The sequence below is a fragment of the Narcine bancroftii genome, chromosome 3, assembly GCF_036971445.1.
Source record: "Narcine bancroftii isolate sNarBan1 chromosome 3, sNarBan1.hap1, whole genome shotgun sequence".
Taxonomy (NCBI): domain Eukaryota; kingdom Metazoa; phylum Chordata; class Chondrichthyes; order Torpediniformes; family Narcinidae; genus Narcine; species Narcine bancroftii.
In genome coordinates, this window is record NC_091471.1 from 112,441,225 (window position 1) to 112,455,556 (window position 14,332).

A 14,332-nucleotide genomic window follows, 5' to 3' on the forward strand; every position below is an offset into this window, starting at 1 on the left:
ATATCTGCATCCTCTAATATCGGTAAATTCAACTGTGATAAAAAAAGATCAATAGATCCAGTTTCTTGTTTTCCTTCAGATGTATATAGCTTTTTATAAAATGAATAAAATTCATCATTAATCTCACGAGATTTATAAGTAATAAGAAAATTCCGTCTAACAGCATTAATAGTCCTCGAAATCTGTTCTTTCTTTAATTGCCACGCCAATACCTTATGTGCTTTCTCTCCCCATTTGTAATACCGTTGTTTAGTCCTATTAATCACACATTCAAATTGATAAGATTGCAAAGTATTACATTCCAATTTTAACCTAGATAATTCTATTTTCTGATCTTCTGTAGCATCTTTCTGAAATTCCTTTTCTAACTCATTGATCTGTTTCTCTAGTTCAAGACTCTGATTTAATCGATTCTTTTTTATTTTAGAAGTATAACTAATTATTTGTCCTCTCAAATAGGCTTTCATAGCATACAAACTTATTTTGAACAGAATTAGAATTTTCTTTAAAAAAAAAATTAAGGTGTTTTTTCAAAAAATCAATAAATTCCATATTTTTAACAACATTATATTAAATCTCCAACGATAAGACATTTGAATTTTCTCAGAAGTTGCATATGTAAAATATAACAAGGAGTGATCTGAAATCACCCTACTTTTATATTCCACTTGTTGTATTTTCCCTTGTAAATGTGCTGATACCAAAAAGAAGTAAATCCTTGAAAACGATTCATGTCTAGATGAATAAAAGGAAAAATCTTTCTCTGTCGGATTAAGACATCTCCAAATATCTTCTAAATTAAGATCTTTCACCAACACTTGGACCTGAATTGCCATCTTGGATTTTTTTACTTTCTTCGGAGATTTATCTAATAAAGGTTCCAAAACACAATTAAAATCACCCCCAACTAAAATATTATCATTAGCCTGACCCAAACATAAAAATGCATCTGAAATAAATATTTCATCATCTGCATTTGGGGCATAAATATTAAGTAAAGTCCAAAATTCACTAAAAATCTTACAATTCAATTTAAGAATACATCCTGCCTTTTCCTCCATTGATTGTAATTCAAAAGATAAATTTTTATGTATCAAAATTGCTACACCTTTAGCTCTAGAATTAAATGAAGAAGAATGTACATGCCCATCCCAGTCCCTTTTTAATTTCATGCTTTCCTTCACATTCAAATGTGTTTCTTGTAAAAAAGCAATATCAATTTTCATTTTCTTAATATACGCCAAGACTCACTTACCCTTAATCAGACTATTTAATCCTCAAACATTAAAAGTAGCAAACCTCAACTTTGACATATCTACTATTATTACTAAATACCAATAATATCTTTATAAGAAAACTCAAATCAACGTAAATAGGCCCTCCAATAGAAAAAAAATCACAAATTAAAAACTAACTAAAATGAAAATAAAAAAAATAAAGAAAACAAAAGAAAATACCCTCCCCCAAATAAAAACTACCAAAAGGTAGTAATCCCCTAAACAAAAATTGGGTGTGGGTCACCCACCAGTGGCTGATTCCTAGTAAAGAACTTAGTGCAAATCTCTCCCTCCCCAGCCAAACAATCAATAACATCAAAATATCATAATAACAAAAAAAATAGAATAATAAAATTCTTTTCATCCAAAAGATTCCAATCTCGGAGATCCCATTTCAGAAGGAGGTAGACTCTTTCCATTCCCGTTTTTCCCATTTCTGCCATTTCTTCTGATTCCAGAACAACCAGATTTTTCTTTAGGAGATAATGGTGGACTACATCTTTGTCCTCTTACATCTGGCAATGAATCAGCAAAAATCATTGCTTCACGACCATTTTCAAAAAACCGAAATTGATAGTCTCTATAAAACACCTTCAACACTGCAGGGTAGCGAAAAGTAGACTTATAACCTTTACGCCACAAAACTTCTTTAACTGGATTGAATTGACGTCGACGTTGAATGACCTATTGACTCAAATCAGGATTAAAAAAAAGACTCTGCTATTCTGAATCAATAATGGGGTTTCTTGTCTCGCATTTTGCACTGCAAGTCGAAGTATTGCTTCTCTGTCCAAATAACTCAAACATCGAATTATTACCGGTCTTGGTGGTTGACCAGCTGAGGGTGTTCTTAAAGCTCTATGGGCTCTTTCCAGTACCAATCCCCCAGAGAAAAATTTTTGCCCTAATATTTGCAGGATCCAGTCTTTAAAGAAACGAAGAGGATCTTGACCTTCTATACCTTCTGGCAAACCAACAATTTTCACATTATTCCTTCAGGTTTGATTCTCCAAGTAATCTATTTTTCTTTCTAGCTCCTTCTCACATTCTCCTAGTTCTATGACTGATTTTTACACCTTCAACACTTTCTGTGTTAGAAGTCACTTGTTGTTTACAGTCCAAAAAAGCAGTCTGAAATTTTTTAAATTCTTCATAAGATGCATCCACATGTGTCTTAACCATATTTAATTCTGAACTTATACCAGCATTCATTTGAACCATTTCATTAATTTGAGATGTCAACAAAGGTTTTTATAACCGCTTGAATAATACCATTTAATTGTATACACTGTGATTTGGTAAAGCTCAGCTCTGCTCTCTCTGACATAGTGGCAGAACAAGGTAACTGCAGCTCCTGCTGCAACTCAACAGAAGGCATTTTAAAAGTTTTACTGCGGGTCTGGACTCCCAGCGACGGCACCACGACTTCCTCAGGGGGTCGCCGCTGGTCTTCACCCCCCCCCCCCCCCGCATCTTGTTGTTTTTTCATCAAATCATGAAGAAAAGCGATTTCTTCAGATTGAAATGCGACCTGATGCATTTCCAACAATGGAGTCGTCTTCCTGCATGCTCCCTCCGTTGAAATCGAAAGACTTTCCAAATTGGGGTCCACTTCTTGAGAACACGCACCTTCTTCTGGAGAACGGGTAATTCCAGTGCCATCCTTCACTTGGTGAGTAACAGACTCTTTTTTTTTCAGCTCCCACAGGCAGTCTTCGAGGTTTAGACAATGAAGAGATTGAGCCTGTGGCTGTATCAAGTCGTCTAGGCCCCAAATCTTAAGCACTTCGAAAATGTAACTTCTTCTGCACTTGAGGTTTAATCTTTTTACCATTAGTGGCTGTAATAATTCCTTAATACTTTAAACTAAAATTTAAAAAGTTTAAACTTGAAAACAAAGCGTTAAAAAACAGGTACTTAAAAGTCTGGCCAGAGAGGTCAAGATTACACGTCTAGACTCTACGCCATCTTGCCAAGCCCCTCCAAAAGATTGTTAAACTGGATTTTGATATTACAAGAATATGATCTGCAAATTAACCATATTAGAGGTATAAATAATGTGATTGCTGATTGTTCGTCAAGATGTTAAAATTGATCGTGTATAGAAATTCTCTCGAAATTGAATTACTGTATATAACATGTTAAATATTGTGTATTGTTATCTCTTTAGTGATTTTAAGACAGTTTAGTTATATCTGAATTTTAACTCAAGAGTTAAAATTCCCTTTAAAGGTGGAAGGTGTGACAGAGTATTTAGAGGTGGTTTGGGAGGAATTGTTAGAGCAGGTTGCACACAAACATTTTAAAATACAGAATATTTGCAGGACTTTTACAGAGTGCTTTTTGTAGGAGGCAACAAAGTATCGACAGCAGCTTGCCTGGGAGAGTATGTGATCTTTACAGGCAGAGAAGAACAGTTTTGCTCTCAGAGAGGGAGGGAGTGAAAACAGAGAGGAGAGACACAGAAATTAGTTCCAGAAGGACAAGCTGGCAAATTTTAGAAGGCTGCCTGGTCAAAGGAGAAGACTGGTGATCTGAAAGGTGACCTGAAAGAAAGAGGATCATCTGGAAACCAGAAGGGGGCAAGTTTCGTCAGCAAGACTGATTGAGAAGAATCAGTTGTGGATGTCCTGGAAAAGGAATCTGTCTCTGAAAACTAGCAAGAACCCTCCTGAGTGGTAACCATCTGCCTGTCAAGAACCAAAGACTGGTCAACTTTGTTAATGCTAACTTCTATGCACATACAAGAATTGCCTGCAACCAGTGAGATTGGATTGTGATCCAAAGAACTTTCCTAATCTTAAATATACATTACACACACCTGCGCTTAATATTAGAGGGGGGATTAAGTAGTTAGGTAGGTTAAGTAATAGGTTAAATTTTAATTCTGTTTTCTTGTTCAAATATAATTAAAAACAACTTTTGTTTAAGTAACCCTGTGTTGTGATGCATATCTATTGCTGCTGGTTTTTGGGGTCCTCTGGACTCCGTAACACTCCAGAAAGATTAATCAAAATGGCAGATGCTGGAAATCTGAAGAGAGAAAATATTGCACATACTCAGGTAATTTAAAGTTTGTATTTTTTCCTCCAAAAATCCTGCATCTCCTGCTTACATTCCTATTTTTAGTTCAAAATATTAATGAATAAAGAGAATAAACACTCCACCCATGATTGTGTGGCTCAGCGCATTCAAATGCCATCTATAAATTTTCCAACAACACCAGAATCCCATATGGCAAGAGGTGCTTTCAAACTGCAGCATCTGGGTAGCCCTCCTGGGACCCAATGCCATCATAGGCATCAGTCTTCACTTCATTAAAGACATCTACAAGAAGACAGTGTCTTAAGAAAGCAGCCTGTATCTCCAAGGACCCTCACCATCCAGGCCATGCTCTCTTCACTCTACTACCTTCAGGAAGGAGGTACAAGAGCCTGAAGATGATACAAAAACAGCTTCTTCCCCACCACCATCAGATTTCCGAATGGACAATAAACCACAGACACCGCTCACCTTGACTTCTTTTGCACTAATTTTTTTTAAAAATGTAATTAATAGCAATATTTGGACCTGTAATGCTGCCGCAAGACAATAAATTTCATGTCATGTTCATGACAATAAATTCTGATGGGAACCAAATGAGCAATGTCCTCACATCCGGGCAATAGACAGCCTACTCAATGTCAAGCAGAGTGTGGAAACATTTATTACTTCAGTTCAATACCTGAGATCTGGTACAACATGAAGACCACCTGGTAATCTTCTTTCTTTGGCTTGGCTTCGCGGACGAAGATTTATGGACGGGTAATGTCCACGTCTGCTGCAGGCTCGTTGGTGACTGACAAGTCCGATGCGGGACAGGCAGACACGGTTGCAGCGGTTGCAAGGGAAAATTGGTGGGTTGGGGTTGGGTGTTGGGTAAATCAAGCTTACAAGAATAGAGTCTGTTCATTGTGGAGCTTCTCCAAACCATTCAACTTCATAAACCTTCTCTACATACCCAAAGAACAGATAGGTCTGAGAAAAAAAAATCTAAACTTTAGTCTCCTTATTTGCTTATATAGGCTAAGTGGCAACTAATTGGACGTCCACGTTACTTTCATTTGTACCTTACTATTGCATTAAACCTTAGTTTAATTCAACCCCCTCACTCTGTACTGTAGTTTATATTCCAGACATTCCCCTTGTCTTCAGGTTCCTAGTCTTTCCACAACCTCGACTTCCTCAATACCAGCTCTCTCCACTTCCAATATACCGATTTCCAGCTGCGGGGACGAACCATCCCACCTCCAGGTTGGAGCCTTACCTGAGCAAGTCGCAGGCGGCCCAAGAGTACTGGCTTCATGTCCGCTGCCGGCATGGAGAGGAGACAAACAACAGGCCACATTCCCCCGGTGACAGCGCCTCCCACCGGCCTCGACGGCACGAGCTGTTCCTCCCTCCGGTCCTGACGGCATGAGCTGCTCCGGGAGCACCTCCAGTGACAGCGCCGCCCTCCGGTCCTGACGGCATGAGCTGCTCCGGGAGCACCTCCAGTGACAGCGCCGCCCTCCGGCCCTGACGGCACGAGCTGCTCCGGGAGCACCTTCAGTGACAGCGCTGTCTTAGCTGTCGTGGCCTGCTGCTCCTCAAGTGACACAACGGTGCTGCCAGCAACAATATCGCTCTGACGCTGTGAACAAATGTCAGGAAACTCATGAGCTAATTCACTGGAAGGACTAGGTGCCCTTGGATTGGAACCATGCCTCTGGTAAACATAATCTTCACTATGACAACACCAAGAGAAAATCAATGAGCAGTACCAAAGACTAAATGCAGATTGGGCGGAAAGCACAGAAGTGCTTGAGAAACTCAGCAGGTCACGCAGCAAGTAAAGAAAGCCAGAGGTATACACTCCAGCGATCATTGGGGGTTCAGAGGTGGAGAGGAGGAGCAAATGTAAGTTCTTGGGAGTCACTATCTTGGAGGTTCTTTCCTGGATCCAACACACCAATGGCATCGTGTAGAAACCACGTCTGCGCCTCTACTTCCTCAGGAGTTTGCAGAGGTTTGGTATGACATTTCTACAGAGGTCTGGTGTATTTCTCTTTCTCTGACTGTTAGAGGCGCTTCAGACAATTTCTGCTGAAGGCGAACCTATCTGCCTTACAGCAGACAAAAGCAATTTCATGTAATATTACACTATTTTATTAAAATTACAATTAATTGAATCTTGAATCTTGGAAAGTGTGCTGACCGGCTGCATTACGGTCAATACCCCTGAGCATAAAGCCCTCCAAAAGGTAGTGGACACAGCCCAGGACATCACAGGAAAAACCCTCCCACTATTGAGTAAATCTAAAGGGAATGCTGCTGTCAGAGATCCAACATGCACTCTATTCTCACTGCTGCCATCAGGAAACAGGTATAGGTAAAACAAGACTCGAACCACCAGGTTCAGGAACAGCTGCTATCCCTCCACCATCAGACTCCTCAACGACAAACTCACAGTCTGAACTATTCTCATCCAATCCACCCCATTCTCTGTGCAACTTATATTAACTAGTTTTCTCTCTTTTCTGGTTCACATATAATAATACCTTTGACCTGAAGTATTCTTTTTCCACAGATATTGTCTAACTATTGAGAGTTTTCTGCATTTCCAGTTTTTACGCCTTGTTATCATACTTCATGAGATGCTACCTTGATGTCAAGGGCAGAGAGTCACACCACACCTCTGAATCTAAGTTGCAATTTTATAGAACAGTTGGCAGTTCAGCTGACTCTAGTAGCTGCTTTCAAACACACCCAGACATTTACATGTTACTTCCCAGGCTGTTTCATGTTTTTTGGTTTATCAAGGTCACTCGAACTTTAGTTGAGGTCAATTGACATCTAGGAATGTTATAGAACCATAACAAATGTTTGCAGTAGGAGATCATTCAGTCCATCTTCTCACACCACACCACACTCATCAACTATGTTTGCTACCTTCTCAGAAAAATCATCAATTTAGTTAGACTCAACCTTCACTTAACCAACCTGTCACTTATTCATCTCTGCCTCCCGATGTAAATGTTTTTACTGACTCTGAGGGTAGATTCCAATAGTTGGTCCACCATTTTAAACTAACAGTCTTTTATTTATTTGGTTTATTGCTTGCTTACTCTTTCTTTAAACTAGGGATAGGCAACATTTTTAAACCATCGACCTCTTCATGGAATGCTTGATCTCTCATCAACCCCCAAGTATGTAAAATAAATAAATATTATCAATAATAAATTTCTCTATACCCTAGACATTTATCGACCCCTTGGATAATCCCATTGACCCCTTTGCTGACCCTTGCTTTAAACAAAATAAATTAATTAATATCATCAATAATAAATTTCTCTATAGCCTAGACATTTATCGACCCCTTGGTTAATCCCATTGACCCCCAGGGGTCAATATAGACCACTTTGCTGACCCTTGCTTTAAATAATGGTACAATGCTAGCCTCTGGCACCACTCCTGTATCCAGATGTGATGGATTATGTTATATTTTATATTGTGTATAGATATGTTTTAAAAGAAGCTAAATTGTGGCAGGTTTTTTAGTGTAGGTCACTGTTACAAAGTTCTGTGTTGTATATTGGCCTATGTGTTGTGTGGTTTTATGTTAAAAAGTTACAGTTTGCCTTTAAGATCCAAGGTGAAGATGGACTGCTGAGAGAGCAGGAGACAGACTGGGCATGTGCAGAAAATGATCTAAAGATTTCTGGACTTGGATGATAAACCACCACTGGGGGTGCTGTGGAGTGAAAGAAGGCCCAGAGCATGAGTCATGGTCTGGAGGACAGTTTAGAATGTTGGGATTTTAAAAAGGATGAACATTCCGAAGGCAGCCAGGAGGATCCGGACCAAGCCAGTTGTTCCTCTCTCTGCAATCAACACAAGACAACTTTGAATTTTGTGCTCTTTCTCTCTCTCAAAGATCTTTTGGCTTCAGTTTACCAAACAAACTGAATTTTGTTTATGATCTTTGCTTCGGTTGAGATCGAGGTTTTGTGAGTCTTGTTTGTTTTGTGTCTAAGTTTTTTTGTGGGGTGGTTGGAAGTGTAGCTTAGACTTTGATTACGTATGTTATATTTAGGCTGGGGAATTTATTAGTTTTACACTGTTATAGAGGTTTACATAGTAACCAGTGGGCATTGTTATAAAAGGGGGGGATTTTGAATTAAAGTTTGAAGGTGAATTTTTGTTAATAAAGTAATTGTTCATCTTTACCCCTGTGTGATATGCCTTCTTTGTGGTTGCTGGCTTGATCTTGTAACATAATTTGGGGGGATTCATCCGGGATCAAACCAATTTGGAAGCTTTAGGGGCGATTGACTTGTGCTTAGTTATCAGTCATCTGAGTTTGACTCAACCTCCAGCTTGAAATTAAAAATAAATGATGAACGTATAAATCACCAGCAGAAAAACCAGCAACTATGAATATTGACCAGATCATAGAGAACCCTTCAGTGGTTAATTTAAAAATGGCTAAAAAGTCAGAACTGCTGGTTATAGTTGGCAAGTTAAAACTTCTTACAGTAAGAACTGGGATGGAAAAAAAAGGAAATTGCCTGAAAAATTGTTAAGCACTATGTAGGAAAGGGGGTATTTGAAGAAGCTGCATTAGAACAGTTTCCAAAGGAGAAAACTTCAGAGGAAGTTGGCTTTGAGAAAACTAGAGTTAGAGAAAAAAGAGAGACAGAAAGGAAAGCCAAACGGGAAGCAGTAAGGCAGGCAGAAAGGGAAGAGAGAGAGGAAAAAAGAGAGGCAGAAAGGAAAGCTGAACGGGAAGCAGTAAGGCAGGCAGAAATGGAGGAAAGACCAAACGCAAGGGAGGAGAGAGAGAAAGAACAGAAACATGAGCTAGAACTAGTTAAATTGAGGCAGACCCTAAACCAAGGAGTGGGAGAAGCCCAAAACCCATGTGCTGATCAGGAGTAGAGGTTTCTGGTCAGTAGAGAAGTGAGGTTAGTTCCTCCATTTGAAGAAGCTGAAATAGACCAGTATTTTCAACATTTTTAGAAAGTAGCTGTAAATTTAAAATGGTCACCAGACAAGTGGTCACTCCTGCTATAAAGTGTTCTTAAAGGGAAAGCCCGAGGGAGTCACGTAATGGAGTAGTGGCTGGTCGGGTAAAACCAGCCTTCTCCAAAGAAAAGAAAAAAAAAGTGTGGAAAAAACAGAGCTCAATAAACATAAAATACAGGAAGAGAAAGATAAAGTTACAGAGAAGAGAGAGAAGATGGGACCCAAAAGATAAAAAGTAAGAATAACAGTGAAAAGGGAAGAAGGAAAATCACTGGAGAAGAAACAAGAAAGCCTTACTTGCACGTCAGAATAGAGAGCCACCGTGAAGAGGAGCGGCCGACTTCTGGTGTTGGTGAGTTCCTAGAGGAGCGGTGTCCTCCCTACCGACGGACTTCAAAAATGGCTCACAGAGCCAAGAAGAGGTGCGCAACTGCGCATGCACAAGTAAAAGAAAAGGTAAACACCGGCAGGAGGGCCAGCTGAGGAGCGGCCAGCTGCAGAGCGGCCAGCTGAGAGATGCCCAGTATCAGGGCATTTGGCTGAGGGAAGCAAGCAAGAAAGAAGAAAAGAAGAGTGGTGAGAAAGAGAATGAAGGGCTGGAAGAGGGTGAGCGGCATTAGGGCAATCGGCAGAGGGATGACCTGCGGTAGGAGGCCCAGCAGTGGGTCGGCCTGCAGCAAGGGGCCCAACAACAAGAGACACAGCAGCTGGAGGCCCAGCAAGGATACAGAAGCAGCTCACTAGAGAAGGATGAAGATACACAGAATCAGAGAAGAGAAGAAGATGACACAGACATAGATACAGACACAGAAAAATAGGAGGAAGAAGACGAAGAATTTCAAAGGAAAGAAGAAGGTAAAATAGAAGGACAAAGTTTAGATAAAGCCTTTTTCGAAGAACAAATGAGGTCATTAAAAGAATGACTATCATTAGAATTTAGTTCAATCAAAAGAAAAATGAAAAGAGCTGAAGACAGAATGCAAAGCTTAGAGTTGATTATGACTGAAATAGGGAAAAGAGTAGAAAATGTGGAGGAATGAGAATCTGCTGTAGAAATGAAGATAAATGATTTAAGAGAGAAGTTGGAAGAGAGTAAAAAAAAAATTAAAGATACACAAGATTTATTGTCACAAAAATTTGACGTATTGGAAAACTACAGTAGGCGAAACAACATAAAAATATGGCCTTGAAAGAAGGCAAAGAAGGGTCAGATATGAAGGAATTTATAAAAGGATGGATCCCGAAGGTACTGGGAATGACAGATTCACATGAAGAAATAGAAATCGATAGGGCGCATAGAACACTAGTACCGAAACCGCCACCACATCAAAAACCAAGATCCATATTGGTAAAATTTCTAAGATATACGACAAGAGAAAACATACTGGAACAGGCAAGAAAGAAGGTTAGAGAAGACAATAAGTCATTGGAATATAAGGGACAAAATTTTTTTTTTACCCGGACATAAGCTTCGAACTTTTAAAGAAGAGAAAGGAATTCAACACGGGGAAATCAATCTTATGGAAGAAAGGATATAACTTTATATTAAGACATCCAGCAGTACTCAAATTATTTATTCCTGGGGAATGGAATAGACTGTTCTCAGACCCAAAGAAAGCCCAAGAATTTGCTGAACATTTGCAGGACAGGAGAAGAGAGGAGGAGGAGTGACAAGAAGGATGACCGGCAAGGAAATATATAAAAATATAAAATAAAGATAATGTATATATAAAGATTTAAAGATGGATAAGAGAAGGGGAAGAAGGGGAAAAGAGAGAGAGCTTTGTTATAAGTATAGGAAAATAGTGTTCTCTGGGGGGCTGGGGGGGAGAATAATGGTAACTGCGAAATCAGTTGATGCTTGCGAGTAAGTTTGCAAACCGAATGGAAAGGGGAGTTGTGGTTGCTGTCAAGGGACAAGGGGCAATCCAAGAAGGGGAGGTTCATTTGGGGTTAAAGGGTTATTGCTTGTGGGGATTGTTGGGGTATTTCATGTCTTAAGAGCATTGTCATATATTGAGATCAAAAAGGAAAACTTAAAAAACAGTAATGAAAAAAAAGGGGATGGAGGTGGTGAAGAGGCAGAAAAGAAGTGAAAATAAAGATATAAGATGGCCATGTTGGACTATATGACTATAAACATGAATGGAATATATAACCAAGTTTAAGTGTATCCCATTGGGAAAAAAAATCACAAATAATTTAAAACACAAAGTTACAATGTTTGAAAAAATCTGGGAACTATATATGGAACATAACAGAAAGGGCAGGCCTAAAACCACCACCTAAAATGATAAGAAGATAAACACGATCAGATTTAATGTGAATAAGTAGATGATACGTCTTTTTTGTTTGTATTCCTTTTGTATAAAGATATTGTTTTTATTGTATTTTATATGTTCAATATTTACTGTTTTTGAAGGGGGATGGGGAAAAAAGAGCAAATGTTACTGTGAATATTTAAAGAGATGCATCTGTAAATATATTGGTTAATATAGTTCATAGAGCGATAAATAGAGAATTTAAAAAAAAAAGGGAAAGCCCAAAAGGTGTACTCATGTCTAACTGTACAACAAGCAGCTGATTACGAATTTGTAAAGCAGGCTATGCTCTGATCTTATGAACTAGTCCCAGAGGCTTATAGACAAAGGTTTAGGAATTAAAAAAAGCAGCAACCCAATCTTACCTGGATTTTGCTTATAGGAAGGTTGTGTGTTTTGATCGGTGGTGTGCCACAATGAAAGTAGAAAATAACTTTGATTTATTGAGGGAAATCATTCTGATTGAGGAGATTAAAAATTGTGTTCCTGACGATATTCAACTGTACTTGGCAGAGAAAAATATAAAAACTTGGCAAGAATTGGCTAAATTCGCAGAGGAATATGCTTTAACCCACAAGTCTAAGTGGACACAAGGGAAAACATTTCAAAGGAATATTGCTGATAATCCAAGTAGAGTGGAAAGAAAATCTAGAAGTGAGGATAAAGGAAGAGAAATGGGTGAAGGAAAAATTTTTAAGTGTTATTTGCCACTATTGTAAGAAGCCAGGACACATAAGAGCAAATTGTCCTGTACTGAAAAGGAAGAAAGAGAAAGGGGTGGTACCAACTGCCTGTATTCAGAGTGAGAAAGTTAGGGATATTTTAAAACCATTCGTGACTGAAGGTTTATTTTGGTTGAAGAAGGATTCAATCAAGTGCCAGTTAAAATCCTGTGGGATACTGGAACAGCCCAATCATTTGTATTAAGCAATGTTTTGAATTTTGAACGGGAGACCGATACTGGAGGTGTGAATTTAATTAAAGGCGTTGGAGGTGAAGCAGATCCTATACCTTTGCATAGAATAGTGATGAAATCAGACTTAGTTAATGGCCCGGTTACGATAGGGATAAGATTAAGTCTGCCGATGGATGGAATTTCTCTTTTGTTAGGAAATGATTCAGCAGAGCGGTGAAACTCACAAGCAAGCCATTGGTTTATGAGTCCAAAAAGGATTTGGAAATTTACCCTGCGTGTGCCATTATTAGAGCCATGTCTAGAAAATAGGTAGAGGTAGAGAAAGTCTGTGATGATCCTGTAGTGGAGGCAAGCATTGAGGACAAACCTAAGGATCCAGCTTTGCTGTTAAGAGAAAAATTAATAGCTAGACAAAAGCATGATCCTAATCTTGCTGGGATAAGCGAGAAGATTCTGTCTAACCAGGAAATTGAAACTGTGCCAGTAGGTTACTTTGTTCAAGATGGAATATTGATGAGAAAGTGGAGACCACAAGTGAAAACTGGGCGGTAGTAAGGCAAGTTGTAATTCCCAAAACTTACAGGAATTAAATATTAATGTTGGCTCATAGTACACCTTTGGGAGATCATCTTGGAGTGAAGAAGATGGTAGAAAAGATAAGAAAACAGTTTTATTGGCCGAAATTAAGAAAGGATGTTGTGAACTTTTGTAGAACCTGTCACACTTGTCAACTGGTGGGCAAGCCTAATCAAGGACCACCAGTGGCACCTTTACAACCTATCCCTGCTTTTGGGAAGCCCTTCTCAAAAGTAATAGTGGATTGTGTTGGCCCATTGCCAAAAACCAAAGCAGGAAATGAACATTTGTTTACACTCATGTGCACGGCTTCGAGGTTTCCAGAGGCTATTCCACTGAAAAACATTAAAGCAAAGATGATTGTGAAGGCTATGCTAAAATCTTTCACACTCTATGGCCTACCAAGGGAAATTCAATCGGACCAAGGGAGTAATTTTATGTCTGGAATATTTCAACAGGTGGTGTATGAATTGGGAGCTCATCAAATTGTGTCGTCTGCCTATCATCCTGAAAGTCAAGGGGCCTTGGAAAGGTTCCATTTAACTGTGAAAAATATGATGAGGGCTTATTGTGTGGAAAATAATAAGGATTGGGATGAAGGAATCCATTTGTTATTGTTTGCTGTTAGAGATGCAACTCAGGAGTCTCTTGGCTTTAGTCCATTTGAGTTGGTGTTTGGTCATGAAGTCAGGGGTTCATTACTATTGTTGAAGGAACAGTGGATACATAATGATATACAATCAAATCTGTTGGATTATGTTTTCAAATATGAAAACAGATTACATCAGGCTTGTGAGATGGCAAGGAAAAATTTTAAAACTTCTCATGGAAAAATGAAAATTCAGTAGGATCAAAAAACAAAAATTAGGGACATTAAACCTGGTGACAAAGTATTGGTTTTGTTTCCAATGCAGTCAAACCCTTTGAGAGCTCAGTTTTCAGGACCATATAAGGTGAAATCAAAAATTAACCAGGTCACCTATGTCATTGAGACACCTGATCGTCTAAGAGAGACACAGGTCTGTCACGTGAACATGCTTAAACCTTACTTTGAGAAAATGACTGAGGAAGAGACTAGGATTCCAACCAAGGTGCTAGTTATAGAGGAATGTAAGGAGGAGATAAGTTTCATGGAAGGTCATGGAGCACAGAAAGTGATAAGACCCAGGTTGGAAATTCTATAGTTTTGCAAAACT

The 14,332-nt window shown here is 38.9% G+C and overlaps 1 protein-coding gene across 2 annotated transcripts in view; it reads right to left on the bottom strand.

Moving 5' to 3' along the window:
- The window catches only part of lias (lipoic acid synthetase), a 45,041-nt gene extending 39,086 nt beyond the window's left edge, over window positions 1-5,955 (bottom strand). Inside the window, exon 1 of one of the 2 annotated variants that reach the window (XM_069924903.1) lies at window positions 5,584-5,955. In XM_069924903.1, the coding sequence (XP_069781004.1) occupies window positions 5,584-5,664 (81 nt within the window). In that variant the 5' untranslated portion in view covers window positions 5,665-5,955. Of the gene's footprint in view, window positions 1-5,001; window positions 5,456-5,583 lie in introns of those variants that run through there. The other variant, XM_069924902.1, reaches the window with a different exon arrangement.
- Between the last annotated feature and the right edge of the window lie 8,377 nt (window positions 5,956-14,332).